The sequence below is a fragment of the Takifugu rubripes genome, chromosome 11 (genome assembly GCF_901000725.2).
Source record: "Takifugu rubripes chromosome 11, fTakRub1.2, whole genome shotgun sequence".
In the NCBI taxonomy this organism is placed as follows: Eukaryota; Metazoa; Chordata; class Actinopteri; order Tetraodontiformes; family Tetraodontidae; genus Takifugu; species Takifugu rubripes.
Window position 1 is genome coordinate 7873357 of NC_042295.1, and position 23061 is coordinate 7896417.

Consider the following 23061-nt stretch of genomic DNA (forward strand, 5'->3'; position numbering starts at 1 on the left):
CTGTTAAGATTAAGATTCATCACCAGGCAGAATTATGGATCTTGGTTTTATAAACAACCCAAGCATCAATTTGTCACATGACAGGGAAGAAGATCTTGTTGTTTTTGTTCATCATTTTATTAACAGCACTGTGCATACTTCCAGAGTGATATGAGCTTTAAAAACTGTCAAAAAGTTAATATATGCCTTTACTGATGGGAAGCAACGCAGCTACGTGGAGCAACAGCTCCCCCCAGCGGCAGGGAGCGGCGGTGCCCCTGCACGGGGATGACGCCTGCTCCTCAAAGCTGAGCATCGGCCACCTCGTTGACCTTCACACATCAGCCGGCCGTACAAGGCGCAGAAGACAGACCGATACAAGCAATACTGCACAATCTTTGCGTTCAGAGATCAACAGATACACACCAGTACCGCTGAGTTCTCTTCAGAAACAGGGAGGACATATGGCACTGCGCACAGAATTACTCACACAAGTAAACAAAACCCTTTGGAACAAAACACATGTACAGGAATGCAAGCTGAAGTAAATCAGCCTTTTTTTTTTTTTTTAACGTCACTGACAGTATACAAGGTGTTTTTTCTTTAGAGTGACAGTATCCGAGCACAAATTGGTGAGCGGTACGAAAATAACCATGAATAATACAATGTCACACTGTCCTCAACAAAACATTGGTTTACTGTGAGGATTAGGGAATTTCTCCCCATCCCTGACCCAGGATTCCATCATTCAAGATGTTTATCAAGGCAACTAGGAAAAGAAAAACAAGTAAAAAAACAAAAACACCATGAGCAGTGACAGCTTCCAGTCAGGAAAAAATGTCACCCAGAATTAGCCAAAGCTAATTCGCTCTTAGGTTCAACATACACCCTCCACACAAGGAAAAAATTAAAATATTCTTCATATACCTTTGAGAAGTTCTATGTACCGAAAATCTCCTTGAATTTATTTATTCAGAGTACCTGCAACTTAGGAATCCATACTGTCAGAAAACTGTGCAAGTTATAATCAAACAAACGGAAAGATTTACAGGGTACTTGAGTGACTTCGTGGATGCTTTCGGCTATGTGTCGACCGGAAACGAAGGGCGGACGAGCTGCTGCTCTGGAGTCTCCACCAGGTTCTGAGCACCGCTCACTAAGATAAACAGAATTCCTGAGTTAGTTCTTACAGTTGGCCCAAATACTGACTTTAACGTAGACCTGGGGATGGGCCAGCAAACCCGGGGGCCTACTTTCCCCCCCCTCAACCAAAGCAGGAAAATGAGAGCAATCTGAACCTACAGCAATTCTTTTGCTTTGATACTCTGCAGCGGCTAACAAGAAAGAATCACAAAAAATATATATATCTTTAAAAATAAAGGTTCAAACACTGAAGATCTGAAAGCTTTCGATAGCTGCAGGCTCACAGGCCGTGTGAACTTTCAAGTATGCTACATTATGAACTGGAGGTGATACTGTCACTTTAAAGAAACACAATATTCACAAATTTACATTTAAGGCATAATCGTTTAGCACTAACAATGGTAGCAGCAGTGAAGCACTTCTGAATTATAATAACAATATTTAAGAATATATTACAATAATATATTACCTAAGTAAATCAATGTCTTTTTTTTTTGTTTGTTTCAGAACACTGAGCTGGGCTGGAGACAGCAATCCAAACCAGCCAGAATATGAAAACAGAGAAAGAATTAGAAATAAAATTCAGCCACCACTGATCATGCAGCGCAAACCTGTCTGACACCTTGGTTGTCATTAGTCCAAGTGCCAGCCGCTATAGCTGCACCCCACTAAGTGGTAGAGCTGGCACAGTCTGACTGTAACCCCACATTCATGTTATATAGAGGAACAAGTCATCAACTCTCTCACACACACACGCACATTCAGCCATACAACGGACCGGACCTTCACCCACCACCATGCTACTTTGAAAAATAGAACACAACAAAACAAGAATGTTTTAAAAAAAAAAAGAAAGAAAAGAAAAGCAGTACCAAAAAACATTGTTAATCAGAGGCTATGACAGATGAAAATCCTCATCAAAAGCTTCGCTGCTGACCCAAACATCCGATTCCTCTCATGACGACCAGCCCCACCCCAACGTGGTCCCTGTCCACCCATATCACTTGTACAACAGTGACCCCCAGAGCTGAAATCTGTTTTACATATAGTAAATGCACGTACTGTATATATTACGCATATTTAATACATATTTACTTATATATTAAATTTTCATATAGACATACATTTTTAGTTTTTTCATGAGGTTGTTACATTTTCAGCCAGAGGCTGCGAAATGATCGTGTTTTACAAAATCCCTATGAAGGTCTGGGTTGTTGAGCCGCGTCTCAGTGGCCCAACGGAGGAGGAGGGAGAGCGGCTGGATGCTGCTGAACGCACACGGAGAGAAGGATGCTGAGGCCTCCAGATGCTGAAAGCTCGGAATCTGATCCGCGTGGGCTAGCAAACGGGATTTGGGTTTTAGCCGGAACCCATGTGAACCCGGCCGGGCCGGGCCAAGCTGTGGCAGCGAACTCCGGGAGCGTGGCACGGACGGAGGGGTCAGGTTATGTGAGCACGTGCGCGGTGGAGGGGATGGAGACAAACTCCCGGAGGATGTTCTTGGCCATCTCTATATTGTTCTGTGCAATCATCAGTGCTTTCTGGATGTCCTGGTAGGAGTAACCCTGACTCATCAGGTGCTCGATCTCTGAGCTGATCTGAGGATTGGCTTCTCCTGCTGCTGCTCCACTACTAGGGGGGGCAGGGACAGGCGGGACCGGGCTGTGTCGGCGTTCTGAGTTGATCCGTCTGGGCAGGGGCTTCGGGGGTCTCTCTGGGGCTTCTATCACCTCCATGAAGGCTAGAGGAAGACAGCATAGAAGACACTTAAAACTAAATTTGATTGAAACTTAACATTTAAACCGAAATTACCTTTAAAAAGCATAAAAGGTCGATGCAATATAGTCAATGCAAATGGCATTTAAAATCCACTAGTAGTCATTTGAAAATGTCACTAAATACAGATTTACTCTGGTAGCAGGCAGCGCATGCAAGACGGGAGATTAGCTGCGTGGTTATATTACAATGTATATTACACCGGGTGACCTTTCCATAGCAGCCACTTTAAATGAAGTGGCGCAGAACTCACACTTAAGAGTTAAAAACTATGTGGCTCTTTAGCCGAGCACCACAGTTGTCCTCAAAGGTCCCTGCTGACCCACCGGATGCTTGACGTTTGCTCTTCTGTCAAATAAGATCGAGTCTAACAAGCCTGGTCTTTGACCCGCTGCTGTCGTCTAACATTCGCTAACGCAAATCAACCAAATTTGGCCTAATGGACCGCGGCGCCACAATCTGCAGGAATTTATACATATTGCAGCTGATTCGAGCTCATTTATTCCAGTCTCGTCCAGACTACGGAGAGATGCTCGAGGCAAGTCTGCAGTCTGCTGCTGGGGGGGGGGTTGAGTGTCTCAAATCATTTTAAAAACACACAAGTTCACTTCTGGCCAACTGGTTTTTGTCATCAGGTGCTTCAACAGCAGCTAAATCAAGCAACATAACTGCTGTAAACTTGAATGAAACATGGATATTCATCTCCTAGCAGCAGTCGCTCTATATTGGGACAGATTTGCTCTTGGTTTACAACTGCATTACACATTCCATATTTTCCTGGGAGTGGGAAAGAACACAGACTGTGTATTTATCTCAATCACTGGGTAATTACTGTGTGAAGTCATGTCTGTATTCAAACCAAAGTGGGGCTCCAACACTTACAAGCTGTAGCTCCTACATCCGAGTCTAAAGAAAGCCTGTTGAACGTGGAGGACGAGGAGGAAGAGGAAGATGAAGAAGAGGAGGACAGTCCAGCCATCTCTGAGAGTGTCCGTCGGGCGGGTGGCAGGGGCAGCCGGGGCTTTGGGAAGTCGTAGCCGTTTTCGCTCTCTTCCCTGTTCTCTGCTGGGAGGTCTCTGGGGCCGTTCGTCATGGCTGCCAGAGGGGGCAACTCTGAGTAGTCTACATGAAAACAAACAGGCGCTCAGGACATAAATATGTATTTATTCAGATGCATGGATCATTATTTTCTCAAAAACAGCTTCGGCTGAGCCACAGCTGCCACTGAAATTCTAATTTAGATTCGAGTCAACACACAGAGTAGGTGTTGGGAGCGGGTTCGGTCCGGGAGGAGTTATGAGAGCGTTCAAAATTTCGGTCAGGCTAGTTAAGAGTGAGTGCTGATCCCTGTCGGCAGCAGCTGAAGTAATGATTCACCGCATCTGCAGAACGGCTCGATGGAGGCCGAGTACCTGAATCTATGGCTTGTTGTGTACCAGCCTGGATGTCGTACATGGCCTCATACATTTGTGGACCGTCCTCCAGTTCAGTCAGGGTGAGTCTAAAAACAAATTGACGCAGAATATTAAAATCATTTCATCCCGATGTGCTGCTGAACTTGTGCCGAGATGTTTCAACTACCTAGAGGTGTGGGGGGAGGCTGAGCTCTGTGTCTGCGGAGCCGACAGAGGGTGAGACTGCGAGTGTCGGGGGACCACTGAGTTCTCCGCCACAGGTGGTGCCGCGATGGGGGGCAGGATGGGACGGGAGGAGGGGATCATGTATTCCGATTCCTCCTCGCTGTCATGCGCCTCCTCCGCCGGCCCCGACCTCAGAACTGGGGAAGGTCTGAGAACAAAGAGACCCAAAATCATAAACCTGATGTGTCGGTTTTTCTGGGTAAATTCTTCACCTCTGACCTACCTGACGGCCAGAGAATAGATGGCATTGGCTGAAGATGAGGGTTTCACTTTGGGGTTGTCGTAGTCTTGGGCAAGGCCTGCTGCAAAATTCTGCAAAGAAGAAAAACCCTGAAACTTAGATTGGAGAATCAAAATCCATAGAATGATTATTATTGATACTTGACTTCACGGGAAAATGCTTATTTGGTTCGTTTAGGAATTTTAGGTGTTTGTAGCTACTTCGAAGTGTTCTAAGTGCACTGAATTTCTCCAGAAAGCTCCATGTCCTCTTGGCTTCCACCTTAATATTCTCTGATCAAGACAACAAATAGTCTTTTCCCCCAAATATTTAACTATTTCCAGCCCTAAGGCCTGGAAGCCCCTCAGGCAGCAGAGCCAAACATTCTGCTACATTTTCACAGATAAACCCACATCGACTCGCTCAGACTGGGACACAGAACTTCTCTTTCTTGTCCTCTCTACTCTGGCCTGACAGTACTCAAACCAAATGTCAGTGCAGTGTGTGGTGCTTTGTGGTTTCTCTGACCAGCTGGTGGTCCAGACTGAGGGAGCTGTTGTTCTTCTGCGCATCTGAGCGTGTGTCCAAGGTGGAGGGCAGCGCCAGCGGGAGGGAGTGTCGGTTGGAGAGCTCCCTGGCACCCGCTCGGATGTCCGCCTCCAGACCTGAGACGTGAGAGGATGAAGAGGAGGGGGAGGAGGACGACGACGAGGTGGGGGCTTTGGGAACAGGCCGGGAGTTCCAGTCGGTAAGAGGCCGATTTGGGGGTGCAGGCGGGAGCTTGTCTCGGGGCGGCTCTCCTGGAGTGCTGGGCAGTGGTCGTCTCTGCAACCGACCGTCAGAGGCTGTCCCGGCGGAGTGGGGGCGGTCGGGAGGAGGGGGAGGGGGGAGATCACGCAGCGCCGGGGGAAGGGGGAGGGGTTTGTCTTTGTGATGAGATGCTGCCTGGAGAGGAAAAACAGTTGGCTGAATCACCCTTCAGATGACATTTAACAACGGAAGTCAAAGTCAAAGATCATCATCACAGTCGGCAACAAGACCAGCAAGTGGTTCTGGGACAACACTGGAACTGCTGCACAACCAAACATAAACCAGAATTAGAAGTGCACGATGGCTGACCTTTGAGGTGACACCAGGACTCGAGGCACCAGGGGGGTTTTGAGGTCTGTGTGGTATCAGATCTAGTCTTGGTGGCACAGGGGGAAGAGAGGGAGAACTAGACATGGGCGAAGGGGGCCGCTCCACCTGAATCACAGGGACGTGAGACAATCAGATGTGATCAGCCACCCTTCTTCATTGTTTACACTGATATGACTGTCTCCATGATGGCTGAACCAGTATGATGCGCACACCTGCTCAAATTCAAATGCATTTTCAGAGCTATACAGCCATTTTCATCAATTTCTATCAGTTTTATATAGGCAGAACTGCTTACTTTCATTAGCCAAAAACTGCACAACCAGAAAAGAAATGATCTATTTTGGTCAGCTATCAAAGCGGAAAAGCCTGAATTACCAAATACCAAGAGGCATAAGAAGCTGCTACTGTGGCACCATGAGAGATGGAGATGAAAGCGTCCCGATATGAGCTGTGAAGCTCACAAAAAAGGGAGAAAAAAAACAAAAAAGACAGGGTGTTTCATCTCTGCAGAGAGAGGATGAGAGGACAGAGGAACCCCTGTCGTTCTACCACAGTGTGAAACCTCCTGCCTCAGCACCATAAGAACCACTGTTCCCAGGGTCACCAGTGGACAATCTGAAACATGTGTCTCTTCCTCAACTCACCTTTGCAAGTTTGCTCATCATGAGGTGGGGGTCTTCAAGTCTGTCATCATCATCATCTTCACAGCTGGGCGAGGGGGCGCCCTCAGCGCCGTAAGCACTCCTGCAGGAGCCGCCGCCGTTATCTTTTGGGTCGAAAGGATCCACTACAATCGGCTCTGTGCCCTTAATCTCACAGCGACAGAAGGGACATCCTGTCCCCTGACCCTCCGACTCCTGTAACACAGCCACAGGCAGACAGCTGACGGGAGACTGTGGATTCGTTATTCCAGATCACTTCAACAGCACGCTGTCGTCTCAACTCATTGCGGCCCCACAGCCGAAACGCCCACGCAACCGTACCTGCCAGGCTGTGAGACAGGAAGTGCACATCAGATGTCCACAGGGCTCGATCTTCACGTCCTTGTCATTCTCGGCGCAGATCTTACACAGCTGGAATGTGGAGCCCATCTCACAGTACAGCTCATATTGCTCCTGGCAGGGGAGACAAATTAAACTGGGGTGAGTTTACAGACGCCAATGGTGTAACATCACACTCACTTCCTGAGATCCAAGGAAGCATACTTTTGTTCAGGAAAGCGTAGGCGTTTTCTTAGTCGAGTCTTGTGACTCAGCAAAAACAAACCTTTCCATGAGCACGTGTGCAAATGACTGACAGAATATGACTGGCTGCAACACATGTGGGTTCAATAAGCAACATGAAGAAACCTTTCACGGCAGTTGGGTTATTTCACTTATTACAACATTACATTGTAGGAAAGGATGACGCATTAATGACAGTAAAGGAAGCTTCACTGTTTATCCTAGGATGTACAACTAAAAGTCCTTTTTTCCTGAAAAAGAGTGGAGAAACCTGCTGTTCACTGCTGACCTGGGTGACTTTAATGTGGTCCTGAGGGGAAGGCTCACACAGTCCCGTCAGATCTGGGTTTTGTGTTCGGCCATCAGGAAATAAATAGCTGCAAGTGTAGAAGCACAACAATCAGAAGATACAGGGGGAATTTTTCTAAGAGTGTTTTGGTAACTGACACATTGAGAAAAGCAACATCTTCTTATGGGACATTGTGTTAATAACTGAATTGTAGCTTTTTATAGATGTATATGCAGTCGATTTTTCATGATTGAAAAGAAACATTTGAGAACTGGTGGGAAAGTGTAGCTTTTGTGAAACAACTGAAAAGACACTAGCATGAAGAGATGAGTCGAAGGTTACTCACTAAGCCACTAAATGAGCTGCACATTAGTCGTATTGTGCTAATAACAATGGAATGATGGGACCGGGGATTACACTGACCTGGGGTCAAAGGTTATACTTAAATGTCAGTGACTGCCGAGATGATTCACCGTGAGAAAGTGAATGTGATTTACATAGTATTTCACAAAACGGCATCACATTAAGACCAAGGCGCAGACATAGAACATTAGAAAGCAATTGTAAGCCACACAAAGGCCGCAATACTCACAATCCTTCCCTGAAGCCATCTATAAGGGCCTGGAACAAGGGTTTATTGTGGGGAATGGTCTGTAGTATGTTTCCGTCTGCAGTCACGTAGCCGATGGCCCACTGCCCGAGCCGCGTACAACTCAGGCGAAAGATGTAACTGAGAAGAGAGCCAAGAGAACGCCTGTGTGACACTTCTGTCAGACTACAAATCAGCTGATTAGAGCAAAGCCTTTCATGTGTGCATCGAAAGAAACACAAAATACATTTAATAATGTACTTTCTACACACTAATTAAATAAGTAAAATACACAAAGAGCATTTGTCATAGACCTACGAGATGAACTATTTTAATATTCTTTTAAAAATTCAAGAGTGCTGTAAGCTGCTATAAGGATTCTCAGTCAGGTTGGGTCACATGCATTTATTTTTGCTGCCTTAAAAACACAAAACAAAAAAAAAACGGCTGCACGCAACCCTTATGGTTATTTGCAGAAATAGCAGAGAAGACCAGAAGTATGTTTTTCAATACTCATGCTGTCCACTTGTGATGGCAGCACCAAGGATGTATAACTGCTGCTTCACCATCCAATCCGCAGCATTATTTGCCAGAAAATGAAAGTACACAATGAAAATAGAAAGAAAATACACTTGAGACCTATTTTAGAACTCAATTACAGACACTTCACTGAGTGTTTCTTCAGATAAAACCTTGCAGGGAGTGGTGCAGGAGGCCTGTCATTAGCATTAGACACCTCGTTATCCCAAATGTTAATTATCAGCTGAACTCTCCACACCTCACAGGGATGAACAACTGTTCTAGTTCTATTGTGGAAAAGTTTAAAATGTCCAATTGAGTCTAGACAGGTGAGTGCTCACCATCTACAACTTTTTTTGAAAGGTTCAGAATGAGCAGGAACAAATATCGGACACCCACATTTCAGCTGCAGCAGTCAAGAGCTGAATGCAAGTGCACCAAAAGTGCTGCAGAACAGGATCACCAGATTCTGGCTCCTTTCCTTTGAAGTGGAACCACCACAGCAGCCACCAGCAGAGCAGAACTTTGTTGTGCTTGATATTGTCCAATAACTGCATAAGTCATGGAGCTGGTCTCTGTGAGCTGGGCTGAAACACTGACATCAGCTTGCAGACTACAATCAAACTATTGATGTTAGGAACCGGTGCCATGCTGCCCTGGTTCCCAGCTTGTCTCCTTCACACGCGAGCATGGCCAGCTCACTTACCCTGTGTTTCTTTGACTTAACATACAGGAAAAGATTTCTATTCACGTTAGCTAACCTGCAGAGGGTCAGTAACGGCAACTCCAGGGCTTTCTGAGCGAGTGTTTCTGTCTCACCTGCCAGGCTTGTGGATGAACTTCTGCAGCCGTGCTTTGACCTCATCATAGGTGAGGAAAGCCATGTACCCCGGGTGAGTAACAGCCAGGCTGTTCCAATTTCGCAGCAGGGAGGACCAAGGCTACACACACACACACACACACACACACACACACAGATTAACTTCAACTCCATGAAGGGTATTTGCCCCCACAGTGTACATAAATTAAAAACCCAAAGTAACCTTTAGAGTCACAGGCCTCTTTTTGTTCAGCTTTGGCATAGCAAAAATACATTGATATGACCTTATGGATGATGAGCTACACATTACTAGAGGGAGGTTCTAAGGGAAAACTAATGTAAAAATTAGCACATAAATCTTTGAGACTGTGCTGTACAGGCTTAATTAAATCTGCACAGGAAAAAAATGAACCTTTCATTAAAAACCATACACAGACAGATTTCGGCCAACAGCTAGGAAAAGCCTTTTCTGCCCTCTGTAGCTTTATGTTCCCACATTTTTTTTTTTTTTGAACACAGGAAGTGACACATCAAAGCCTTGGCTGGATGCAACTCATTCTCTAAAACCCTGCAGAATGCCACTGAGACGTGTCTCTTGTCATGGTGATCACACTGAGGTCTTCGGCTCATCTGTCTGCCTGCTTTATTATGTTTTCACATGTAGTAACCATGGAGTGTTTATTTCAACAAATGGGAAGTAAAACATCACAAGATATCTAATAATTCCATTTAGAGAACAAAATAGTTCAAGAATTTTAGATTTTACAAATATTTCTTGGCTGCATATCGAGGACAGAAGTCAAAAAAGGCCACAGGCTCACTTGCGTTTCTGTGCATGAGTCCACCTACAGGGAGGATCGTGTCGTATTAAATGGCTAACGTCTTTCTGCTGCATGAAACATTAAGCATTGATGGACTTGAAAAGTAGATAAAGTTAGCTGAAAAAAGATGTGAAAGATGATTTTAAGCTGATTATGTGCTGCTCAAATGAAATTTGTTGTTAGGCCAAAGCTGAGAGTGTGCTGTGAATTATCATCTGTTCCAATAAGTGAAGACAAAGTTTGTGTTTGCCCATGTTGACTACCTGGAATAACCTGGTGAAGATGTCAAACTCAAAGACAGAAATATAGTCGTTGCAGGTGAGATCTATGGTGGACTTGAGGGCCATGGCCTCCAATCCGGAGCTGATGGGGTGAAATTCGTGGAGCGACTGACGAAACATCTTCCAAGGCACAATAGTCCTAAACAATACACGCAGAAGACACTTTTATAATGACAACAGACTGAACAGGAGCTATTTGGACAGTCTGACATTCGATATTTAGTCCATTCCTTGTAAAGCGTCCCAGGCTTACAGCTAACAGGCTAACAACGTTAACATTAGAGAGTATGAACTGAATTTCCTGTGAATGTTTACAATATTATTGAGTCACATGTGATGAGAGGAACCACCAATCTGGTGCTTCTAAATATAACTTGGTGGTTGTTTTCCAGAAACACAGACCTGATATAAACTTGTGGTCCACTCAAATATAAGAACAAAGCAAGAATAGTTATATATAAACTCTTTGAATGCCAAGATTGTGGCGAGATCAAAATTATAACTGGGCTCACTTGTCTCCGAAGGCACGCCTCCAGAACTCGGCGGCGTCGGCCTTGGTGATGCGGAAGTTGTCACCTTGAAACTGACCATTGGGGAAGATGGCCTTTAGCTCAGCCAGCATGTGGCTGAAGATCAGCGACAGTTTGGTGAGGTTGCGCCTGGAGACGTGAAGATAAGAAGAAAAGGGGAATGAGAACTCACACCTGCCTTATCGACAGTGGGAATAACAGCCCCGAGGGGAAAACTAGCATCGAGTTAGTTAAAAATAAGCTGTTTTTCAAAAGAGAAAACACAAAATGAAGACTGTTGTTCTCACATCCTTAAACTCATTTTATTTCAGAAATATGCTATTATAATAGCACAGCATAATATATATATAGATTCTTTGGTCACTTGAAATAAAACTCCACAACCTTCTGCCAATTTCAAGTCAAACACATGGAGGTCAGTTTCCTTAGTGAAGTGATACTTTAACCATAAATACAAATATAGAGTTGTGATCTGAAGTATGCAGTGCAATCCACTTCCTTTTTGTGCTTGCATCAAAATCACACAATATATTAAGAGATTTGAACACTGACATTTGATTTTCCAGAATTATTAAAGTGTCGCACACACACACCCACACCCACACACCCACACCCACACACACACACCCACACCCACACACCCACACCCACGCACCTCACTTTGATACGAAAAGGATAAGCCGAGTTGAGAAGTGTGGAGTAATGGTTTAAGATTAAAATAATATTGTTTATCAGTTAACTTCCTCACCTAAAAAGGTGGATGTTTAAGTTAAAATAGATGCAGACTTTCAAAACTGAGAATACCATTTTTAACTGCTGCAAGAGTCAATTCACTATTTGTCTTCAGCTCATCAACCTGATCAAGCTTTGGAAAAAAGCACAGCGATCGCTCACCCTGCCACTACCCACTGTTCTGGTGTATGTTACCGATCATATGGAATCTTTTAGCCTTGTTTTAAAGTGTAGATCTTGAAATGATGGATCAAATTCCTAAAATCAAAAGAAGTGTACATTAGCTTGGTAATACCACCACAATAGCTATTTCCTGAGTTTCAGGCTTCCTGAGAGGCACGATGATTGCCTCGTTTAAGCTCTTAATAAAACATGAATGTCAAATATAAACTGCAGGAGTCCATACGAAGATGGTTCGTAAAATATGCATGAGGCCGGATGGGTGTTGAAGCTAGACACAGAGGTCCTGAGTATCAGACCAAGTCATTTTTTATTGAAGACAGAAACAAACAAACAAAAAAATGGGTCTGCTTTCTTGAACTCCCACTAAAACATCCAACATCCAAAAACTATTATATCTCAATACAACCACCTATGGAAAAGTTGAATGTTCAATAAGTATAATAATCTTCAGTAAGCTGGTAAATACAGAAAAAAACTCACAAGAAAGCAGGAATGTGAGCAGGACAAACATAAAGCCATGCTGTTACAGCATTGAAAAGTGTTACGCTGTGAACAGTATGATTGAAAAAGCAGCACAGATGGAGATTGTTCTTCGCTTTGAGGATGGGGGAATCGACATGCACAAGAGAGACGGGGATGAATGTGTCCACGCTGCAGCTGCCCAGCACAACACGCCCTGTGAGCAAGAGGCGGTGGCAGAAAATGTGAATGAGGGAGGACGCTCGCTGAAGATAGATGGACTGAAGACGAGTGTGCGTTTTGAGCCAGCCAAACTAGACGAGGATGATAGTTCACCTCGGAGAGCGAGAGCACACAAAAATCTAAAAAAAACATTTAAACGCCACACCCCAAAAAGAGCAGCGGCATTTTATTTATAGCCTCTCGGCAGTAAATGATCCTCGAACAGAGAATGCTCTTGTAGCGGGACGTCTCATCTGTTGAACTGCTCTGCCCACTTAAAATCTACAGCAGACGTGAAGCCAGATGCCTGGGAGTGGATGCCTGTGACGTGGAGGCTAACCCTCATCAGTAATGCATGCGAAAAACGAGACCTTCAGCTGCGCTTGGCATCTTTAATCCCTGCGGAACTCGTCGCTATGGCTCGGGTCTCTGCCAGTGCTGAGACAGGCGTTTGGGAGGCAGCTTCTATTCTTCAGTGACTATTCTTCAGTGGCCATCAGCTCAGCAAGATTTAGAACCTCACTGAGGGAGCGTCTCTGCTGCTCGGTCTGCCTTCAGCTAACCAGTTATATCGGTTACAGACCTCTTTTTCCCTTATTCCAATCTAACACAGCTGATTTGGACAAATAGGATTTCATGTATGGCTGCTACTGTCTGTTTAATGTGTTCTGTGACTGAGATTCTATAAATTAGGCCACATTCCTGATGCCATTTTGAAAAAAAATCAGTAAATATTGAATTATTAAAGTAAAACCTTAAGTCTGTAATTTATAGAACACATTGTTATTAAGCAATTTAGCTTCAATCTCTAGGTTATTCGCGGACTTAATGTCTCCTCACTTCATTTCTAGAGTAGTGTAAAGTCTGAGGAAGTCGGAGCTGCTCGGCTCTGCTTGAGCTTGAAACATTCATGGGTGCTACTTAAGAACTCACGATTACAAATTCACCACTTCAAACCCACCATTAAATTTCATTTACAATTCATAAGCAAGTGTTAGAGACCCTCAAACAGTGCTTCGTGTATTTTCACTGATTATTTAACTGATATTTTAATATTTTTCCCTAAGCAGTGATGCACAGATGTAGGTGCAAAGTTTCACATCCTTTACAAAGTGTCACGGAGCTGCGTGGGCGAGCCTATGTCAAAACTAACTAACAACATGGTATTGGTGTGATCGAGAGATGAATAATGAATGCGAGGGTGAACACTGTGCGCACCAGGCTTCCACTGTGATCCAGCCGTCTCTATTACGTCAGTCCGACTCAGCCTGCCTGTGTCTTGTGTTGGTGAGAGACTGAATAAAAGCAGAATATCAGTGTGAAACCAATAAATAAAATACATTATCACAGAATTTCAAGGACAAATCTCTGACGAAAAGGGAAATTTTACTTTTTACCACTGAAAGTATAAATGGTCTCAAAGGCTTGAGTGCCGATGTGCCCGGAAGCAACTCATATTCACAACTCATTGAGTAAAAATGGACATTAGCCGGTTCGCCTTCTACAGTCAGCCCGAAGCTGACTGATACTCTGAGCGACCCGGGATCGTCACATCGCTGCAGTGTTTTCTTTTCCGTCCCTCACCGACAACTATGACCACAATAACAATCCAAACCTTTTTTACTGAATACTAGCTTATTGTCCACCATCCCCCTCATGCTATAGGGTGACCTCTGATCTCGCAGCTGGCTGCTCCCTTCCTGTTTCCTGCTGGCCGCGATAAAGTAAGTAGCCATCCAGGACTGTGCTGCACACACGCTGAGGCTTGCTCGGCAAAGGTCAAACTCTTAGAATGGAAGCTTGTCTAGGCGAGTCACAAGTAGCTTTACTTCACTTTTGTTTTGCAGACGTCTTTAAATGATCACATTTTAGGTACAATCAATAATGGATGTTTGACAAGATAGATATTAAAATTACACACTGTGTAGGAAACAAATGGTGATAGTCAGGTGATCACTGAACGCCAAGGACACAGACGTGAGCGACCAGGATAAGATCTAAATATGTATATACCTCCTGACCTTTGAAATACAGGGGATTATGTTCTTCTTTTATCAATTAACATTCTGCTCCAGAACATTTTAAATTTAACTATCTGGAATTGGCTTGACTCCAGATAAGGAGACATGCATAATACGCCTCACCAAGCATGTTAGCTGCTTCCTTACTATCAAAAACACTGATCCAAACAACCAAACAGACTTGTGTTTTTCTCTTCAACGCTCTTTCAAGCATTCAATATCTGACAGTACTTAGACGTATTCAGGCTAATTCAATTATGTGCATTCATTCTTGGCATTGCTAGATGGTTCTTTGAAAGAAGAGAAGGATAATAAGATGCAGTCTTATGTCATGCACTGTTCTGAGCATGAGTTATAGGTTGTTACAGTCACGCTCTGGCTGAAAATACCCGCATGTGCTACGCATGAATGTAATACACACTGTTGCTTACAGACATATTCCACATATTGGTCAGTGAGGCATATATACATATAAACATATTACTTTTCAAATATGTTTAGTATGTGTGTCAACAATACAATGATAAAATCTATATTGTATGTGTATACATGTGTAGCGTTGGCTAAAAATTGCAAATGTTAGCAGACTTAACTGCAACGCTAGCATCCTGTAAAAGGTTTAGTACATTTTTGAATGCAGAGCATTTGAGTATTCAGCTGGTTCAACCCAAGAGTTTCACCTCTGTCAAACCTTTGTTTGAGCAGAAAATAGGAAGTCGCCTTCGAGAAGGAGAACTCAGTTTGAACAAGAACAGAACAGAACAGGTACTCTTCTAAACAATAACTTTTTATAGTGGCTTCAGAGGGCTGCTACAGGAACTATTGATGGCACAGTTAGACAAGGAGGAATGCAACGGCACCTGTCTGAACCCCATTTTTGCACCACTTCACTCTCAGAATTCTTCATCTAATAATGCATTTGTGCAAAAATATGATAATTTAACCCCCAAACTGCAATCATCTGGAGTTCAACCAAGCAAAACTTGATGTTTTGGCAGCGGGTGGATGAATAGAACCGATTACTGAGTGACACACTGTTGATGAGATTCTGCCACGGAAGCCTGAGCAGCAGTTCAGCTGCAGGCTGAATGAAGATGGAGGAAGTCCTCTCTGTTCTCACTATTGTAAAAGTATCACGAAAGCATTTGTGGAATGCACATTTCCATTGTAGACGGGACCGCAGCCATTGAGTGTCAATAATAGAAGGCAGACATGAAGACGACAAGAAAAACAGGTAGCGCTGAAGTTTCAGGGTGAAGATTTCTCAATTAACCTGGAAAACAATGTAATCATCTGCATAGGCTTCAATCACTGAGTTGATTAAAAAGTCTTTGATTCGGGGCATTCCTATGAACTCTCAGTGTATATATGGCCACCATAATAACAGACTCCACCTCCAGATGAGATGTGTAAAGATAAAAAGGAGCAGACTAAAGAAAGGGATGTTTACAACAGCACTAGGCAAGGTTATCCATCACTTTCTGGAGCTGGCGCTGCAAAGTTGCATCACGTTGCAGTGTACAAACCACTCGTATCCTGTGAGCAGCTGCATCTATCAACACAGGCCGGGATGCAGCAGCGGCTTAGCTCAGGAAGACGATCAAACACAGAGGTCAAAGCAGTATCCGGTTAAAGCCGCGGGGGGTGGGAGAGGATTCTGAGGAGATGCTGAACGAGCTTTCCCTGGATTACTCTGCTCAGGCGGGGGGAAGAGGGGGGGGTTCTTCGTTACCTTTCTTGTCGTCTTACCCGTTTAATAACAGAGGTAAATATTCTGTCATTATTTGCCTATTCATAAATACAACTCAGACCCTCCTGACAGATGTGGAGAAACATCTGACCTGACTCTCTGGAGATCCTCTGGAGTGCATGTGTGAGCTCTGGACAACTACATTTAAAAAAACAGTAGGCTGTACCCTTGTTCCCTTGTGCAACAACCCAGTCAGCTCCCTCACGCCACAGCCCCACAGGCCCTAGAATCATGATCATTGTTGGTTTTTGTTGGTATTTTTATTGAATCCATCATTGTTTAATTTACTGTAAATAAATGTCATATGAGGTACTATTTCATCATCCAGTCACTATCCAATGTAGCTTTCTATAGAAATAGAAAGATATTTCTCTAAATAAAGAAATGATAAATAGACGTTTGAAAGCCACACAATGTTTCAAATTTGTTGTGTTCAACATGAAGAGGAAGTGAGGCAAACAAGAAGGAAGTGCTGACTGGGACGTCTGAGCGAATATCAGTTGTCGATGTTAATAATTAAACATCACTCACAGCGGAGGCGCTTCTATCCATTTTCCATCCTACACCAAAAACTGGCACACTGCAATGAGTGACATGGCATCTAGAAAAACACTCGCATCTAATAACCAAAACGACACCGGCTCAAATCTTTTGTCACAGCGAAACCACCTTCGGTCGACACAAGCCCCTGGAGGGATGAAAAACTCTTGAGAAGAGGCTGCGGCGACGTTCTGCACAGCGTGGTCACGGAGTAGCTGCATTCAGAGCATTGCTGAAATGTGATCTTTCGTTTTACCTCCAGAAAAAAACATTACTAAAACATTTAATAGTCCCTCATCAACGCCTGAGGCAATTCCAGAACAGTGACTCTCAAATACGGGTTTTTTACAACTCCAGCTGACCTCAGGAACACATTGTATATTGCCAAAGTGTTCCTTTACTAGTGTCGCATCTCGGACTATATCCTTTATAGTCCGAGCCATGTGTGCAGCATTTATACAGCGTTCTAAAGCGGCCCGATATCCATTGGTTGGTATCACTGCTGCTGCCTCCTGCTCACAACAGCAGACTTTGTGTTTCATGCCTGTATGTGTGTGTTTCCACTGTGCAGTGATGTAGTGATCTGAAGAACTTTAAAGACCTTCAGAAATGAACCCTGTTATCGGCTGGTGGCTGCTGCTGGAGACTGGAGCTTCCTCTTAAATCATTTGCACCACCAGAAGCAGGAATCAGTTTAGATGTGCAAACAGAATCTGCTTCACGATAATGTCCGACCAAATGTGGAAACGCTCATGCCTGTTCCCTTCACTTTCAACCAGACTGAGCACTTTCCAGTTAAATGTTCATTACAGAGCTTCTTGACGCACACGCAGCTAAAGTGGAAGTGGAAATGACCAGTGTTACTTCAGCCAAAGCTTTGTATTGAGTGCCATGTCTCTTCCAGAGAAGTGATGAGATGTCAACATGAATGTGGAAATTCCCATTAATACTTGCTTCACTCAGAGGAAATCCCACAAATACACCACGTCCTCACAGCCACACGGTTCCCTTGTTACTACTAGTGACTAATCAAAGGTCTGATGTTTGTCCTTTGTTCTCCATTGCATTAGTTCTGCTTTTCACCACTTATGACAAGATCTTAATAAAACACACTTCCCACTCAGCCGCCGTCACATGTTAGTCGCCAAGGGTGCCGTGCACTGAGGTTGAAGACCAGGCTGGATGGTCAATTCAGTGAAGGGTGGAATTAGAATTTCAAGTAATTATGGATCAAACAAAAATGTGCGCAGACTTCAGAAGGATTATTGGATTAACGTGACCTCAGCTACATGTCAAACATGATTACAATAATGTGTTATAACTACATTTTTACATTAATATGATCTATCTTTTTAAGATGATTGAGTTAGAGCCTACATTTGTATCCTACAGGTAAGCATATGACCGATGTGTTCATATAATATTTCCAATATTTTGCTAGGACAACTCGAAATTACAAAGGCGGCAAACACAAAGTTAGGAACCAAACCAATATATGAAGTGAGCACCAGGCCACAACGTTATTCAAAAGAAAACACAGAACAGGGAAGAACTGGAAATGACAAATCACTGCTGACAGGAATAACATGCCTCAGATCAGTTTAATGAGGAAAAACAGGGGGAAAAAACCCACTAATTAGCATCGCCCAAAGCTGTTTCAAAGGATGAAAGATCGAGCAACAGGTGACTCGACTCAACTGTGAAAACGTGTCTAAGGAGATGGCAGCGATAGAGATCCACAAACATGTAGGCAGCTGTAGAAGAGCACGTTCAGACCACAGATGCTCGCAAGCTCGAACCGCAACGACTCTTGTGTCTTCAACAGCAACCACCGGGGAGGCTGGGCACGGGTGCAACGGCTGGTGGCGTTGCTTTTCATGTAAATGAGTCAGGTGACAGTAAAACGAGCTTTAACGTCACTCACCGAGGCTGCGAGTTCTCCTCGTACATGCGTTCCTTTCCCTCCTTAAACAGGCTGATGGTCTGTTTGGTCTTCTTGGTCAGGTTCTCCATGAAGACCCGGAAGTACTCGTTCTCCCCTAGAGTCTCCATTTTACCTTCATAGCGCGACAAGATGGTGCGCAGGTGCTGGTAGGTGTCTGGCAGCAGGTCCAGGATGTACGGGGGGCTGTTCTTCAGGGCCAACTTGGGGTTTTGACACAAGCGCACCACCTGCGTGGAGGGACGATATGAGGGGTGCAGTGAGAGACAAATGGGTGCACGGAAACTTCCTCACAGATGGGATAGAATCAACACAGATGTGCAAAATTTAGAACACAGACAAGACAAAGTCTACATAACATAGCTTGTTTCCTGAATTGAAGCACTTATCTGGAGTATACTGGCAACATTTCACAGCACAATGGTGTAACTGGACTTCCATTGCGACCGTGGGATTGCTTGCCCTTAATGCAACGTTGTTTAGGTTTGTGCCTTCTAGCGTGGCTCTAAAATCCATAGTTGCAGATAAACACTCTGCTCCATCGGCATGTTTAGAGAAGCTGTCGTGTTTACCCACTTTATTCTGTACATCTTGAACACCCCTAACATGCAAATACAGATGCATTTGTGCATCTTTGCCATGCAAATTCGATGAGAGGAATGAGTTGGACTCACTACCAAATGAAAGCTTTTGAGCCCCAAAGGTGAAATCCAAGCTGTTCTGGGAGTTTATCGCCAGCTCATATGAAAACATGGCCATAACATCACGTGTGGATGCCCTCAAGGCTACGCTTGCATTTTTGTTTTAAAGGCTGCATCTCATGTCCTGACCGGAACCTGCGCTGGTTCCTCAACTGTAACAGGGACCAAACAATTGGCTTTCAACAACAGGACATGGCTTATTCTTTTGCAGACCTGAGAAAATGATTGGCCATGAATAATTCCCCGCTGTTGGGAAGAAATATGGCAGGAACAATGGAAGAATGCAAGTTCCCCTGCTTATATCTATAAATCCATCAGCTTGTCATTAGGGGAACAACACTTCAAAAGACTGATTAAGACCATTTCTAATCAATCAGCACTCGTATTGCACCCATATTAGATCCTCGTACAGTAGTGCAGTCCTCCATGAAGTCATACTATCGCTTTAATTTGAAAAGTCAATTTCTGTCATAAGGTCTATCCCCTGGCTTCATGTCCTCATGTTCCAAAGGCCTGATCTGGATGTGCTGACTCAGCCACTTCATCATCACTGTATCAAATATCTCCGATGAAGATTGAGGTCACATTTAACTGGTGGGATATTTTAAGCAAAGATTTTAGCATGTGTGTCTTCATCATGTCATGTCCAAACACCTGACCGAGAATGACTTAAAAAAAAAAAAAAAAAAAAATTCAACCGCTAATATAAGATTTCAGAAGCTTTACGGAGCTGTGCCCATCAGTTTTTGTTCCTATTTTCTTGTGGTTAATATCTGAAGGCCATTGAACTAAAGTAGGCTTTACCATCACGAATAGCCAAGTACCCTCGTTCCACTGACTCTTCCCCAGGCCTCCAATTGAAAGACTGGTTATGTTTGAGACCACCGACCGCGTTTACACCTGTACCGACGAGCCAGTCAGACACATGCGTGCACGCACATGCAGACGGCCACAACCTCTCACATCAATGAAGCGAGCTGCAGCAAAATGAAGACTGGCTCCAAGCTGAACGGCACTCTTCTCACCTTTCCCTCACCCTCGCAGCCATTCAGTATTCATGCCGCTGCTGTAAATTAAACTCAAGCTGTTCAAAGGTTAACCAGCCTGATGGAAAGTACATTTAACATTTTATAGACATTTACTGTAAATAATTTCAACATTACTTTAATTCTTGTCAGACTTCGAGACCTGAAAAGGTTTTGCCACCATCCCTGCACATGTTCAGCTGCAAAGACGGCTGTCTGAATAAATCCTTATATTTTATCCATAAATAAATATGCTGTCAGTGTGGACATTACATTTAAAGTTTTGATTAATGGATAGCAAATAACCCCAAAGCACACAGTAACAAAACAGCAGAGACCTTCAATGTCTGAACGTCAACACTTGACAAAAATAACAAACCTAAGAACAAAGGAGGTGCCTTTAATTTAATTTTAACGACCTCCTACTCATACGTATGAGGAATGTGTAGACAGAAACTCCATTATCATCCTGTCCTGTTGCAGCCTTTAAGTTATTTTACACCATGCCGTATAATCTTTTTGGCATTTTAAAGTTTCCAGTAAAGCTAAGCTGTAATTTTTTTGCGGCTTCATAGTTTTTCCTGCAGTCATTCAACTGTTTCGAATCAGGTGAATTATTCTCACACTGCAGACTGAAAACGTGTGTTACACACTGTCCAGGCGCTCTGTCAGAATGTCCCAATCATCCATTTCTGCAAATGTTTATCAGAAAAGAATTGCAGCAGCATTGCTCATTTTCTTACAATTATTTTACGGTTCCTGCTAAAAATGTGGCCAGCAGTTGAGTCACACAATCTAAATAAACTGGAACGCGGTTTCTTAATAACAGCTTTGTCGAAAAACGCCTGTCTAAACATCAGAGCTCAAAAGTAAGGCCTTAAAGAGGAGCGGAGAAACAAGAGTGTCTTGTCTTCCTAGTCACTCTAATTTTGCTGCATGTATCTCACAGGAAACTGGAGGTCAAACTGTTGCAGACTTTTCCGAGAAGTGAATCTGTGACATGAGTCTCCCCTGTGAGAAAGTATAATTGACAAATTTATCATTTCAGCCTTGTCAGTTTTCTCAATCTAACAGTTGTGTATAAACTGCAACAACTGCACAACATGCAGAGACCTACAGATCCTCTAGTTACTGTACATTGCAACAACAATACAGACTCAAAGCTCCTGGCAGGCACCCTTTTGCAACAAATTACCTGTGATATCTTAATGCTTAAACGCATACTCGGGTTAATTTAAATGCACCACAGTAACAGAGGCTGGGCGCTATCTACAGATGCGTTTATAGACTCTTGCTCTGTTCGTAAGCTACTTTTAACGTGGTTTTCTTTGTAAGTCCATCTGACGCATACTGAACCAGTGGTATTCAGCTGGTAATGAAACAATGTTAGTTAACCATGTTTTCTTCCAGCGTTAGCCACGACAGCCCTGCAGACACAACAGATTAGCTTACTGCTAGTTAGCTGGAGTCTAGCTAGCGCTTTTATCGTTACTGGTTAGTGAATGCTGCTTTTAAAATACCAACCTTGTCCATTAGTTTCCAACATTTCTCTACTGTCTTTTTGTCCACGGCTCCAGGTTGGTGATGGGAGTGGAGGTGGTGATGGTGTGGCTGGAAAGTAACCTTCATCATTCCAATGAGCCCTCCACCTTTCTTTAGGTTTCCTGCCATGGTTCGAGAGGGGTCGGCCAGAGTGACAGACAGATGAGGCAGGGCAGGGGTCAGGGGGGACCCGAACCGCCGCCTTGACTTAACTGGACCAGGCGGTAGTGATCCGGAACCCCCCGGCGAGGACAGCGCCCGAGTGGCTAATTCGAGCCACGGTCCGACGGGGGGGGGGGTCAATGGAAGGATGGATGACTATCGGCTAAAGGATCCCATCAGTACATGCGAGCATCTGTGTGTCACAGAAATGTCCCCAAATTCGACTAAAATAAGCTTGTGGGTCACTTACACCCTGTCGACCGTTCCGTGCTGCAGCTAGCAGCGCTGCCGTCGCTCTTTCTCTATGCAGAGACCACGCAAGCTAATTAGCAGAGCACCGGACCCGTCTCTGCTCCCCCTCGGCCGGAGGACAATGGCACCGTTTCTCTGCCCTGTGAAGCGGAGAGTCTGCTCTTCTCCCGACGAGCCACGATGTGGTTTGCCGTTTGCCAGCGGCAGCGTTCGTTGTGCTGCGTCTTCACGGGAAGTTGAGTGTCGGTGACAGTGTCAGCGCCCCTCTCCGGGCCGTGTGGCTGCCGACAGCGAGAACTCGCGGTGGCCGACGAGAGGAAGTTGCACTTTAAACTGCGTCAGCTTCACGCTTCGCTCGCTGAAACGCGGGCGAATAAAAACGTGCGGGAATTAAACCATTGCTCAGTATTTTTCTGCTTCCCTCCGTGACGTGTATATGTGGCCTTTTCCTTTCCTGTACGTCCCCTTCCGTTAACCACCCTCTCCCAAAACTCCACGCCTTCCGTGTGCGCGTTCGCGACACATAGATGTAGCCGGTTGCGCGCTTCAGTCTGTATTGC

The 23061-nt window shown here is 44.3% G+C and overlaps 1 protein-coding gene across 1 annotated transcript; it reads right to left on the minus strand.

Moving 5' to 3' along the window:
- Positions 1–101: 101 nt before the first annotated feature.
- cbl (Cbl proto-oncogene, E3 ubiquitin protein ligase) lies at positions 102–23034 on the minus strand. Its single transcript, XM_003968463.3, has 16 exons — positions 22070–23034; positions 18802–19049; positions 10953–11099; positions 10423–10579; positions 9338–9459; positions 8003–8140; positions 7411–7498; positions 6882–7013; positions 6543–6755; positions 5878–6003; positions 5287–5703; positions 4762–4850; positions 4480–4686; positions 4311–4399; positions 3781–4020; positions 102–2863 (listed from the first exon to the last, which is right to left on the minus strand). The coding sequence occupies exons 1-16, from the start codon at positions 22214–22216 to the stop codon at positions 2568–2570; spliced, it is 2856 nt and encodes a 951-aa protein (XP_003968512.1). The 5' UTR covers positions 22217–23034; the 3' UTR covers positions 102–2567.
- Positions 23035–23061: the final 27 nt, after the last annotated feature.

Bases quoted from the DNA above. Each gene is read 5' to 3' on its own strand.
- cbl (XM_003968463.3), bottom strand. From the start codon at position 22,216: ATGGCAGGAAACCTAAAGAAAGGTGGAGGGCTCATTGGAATGATGAAG. The intron at 19,050-22,069 runs GTTGGTATTTTA...CCCTCCACGCAG, and splicing joins GTTGGAAACTAATGGACAAG to GTGGTGCGCTTGTGTCAAAA. The intron at 9,460-10,422 runs GTAGTCAACATG...GTGTGTGTGTAG, and splicing joins TCTTCACCAGGTTATTCCAG to CCTTGGTCCTCCCTGCTGCG.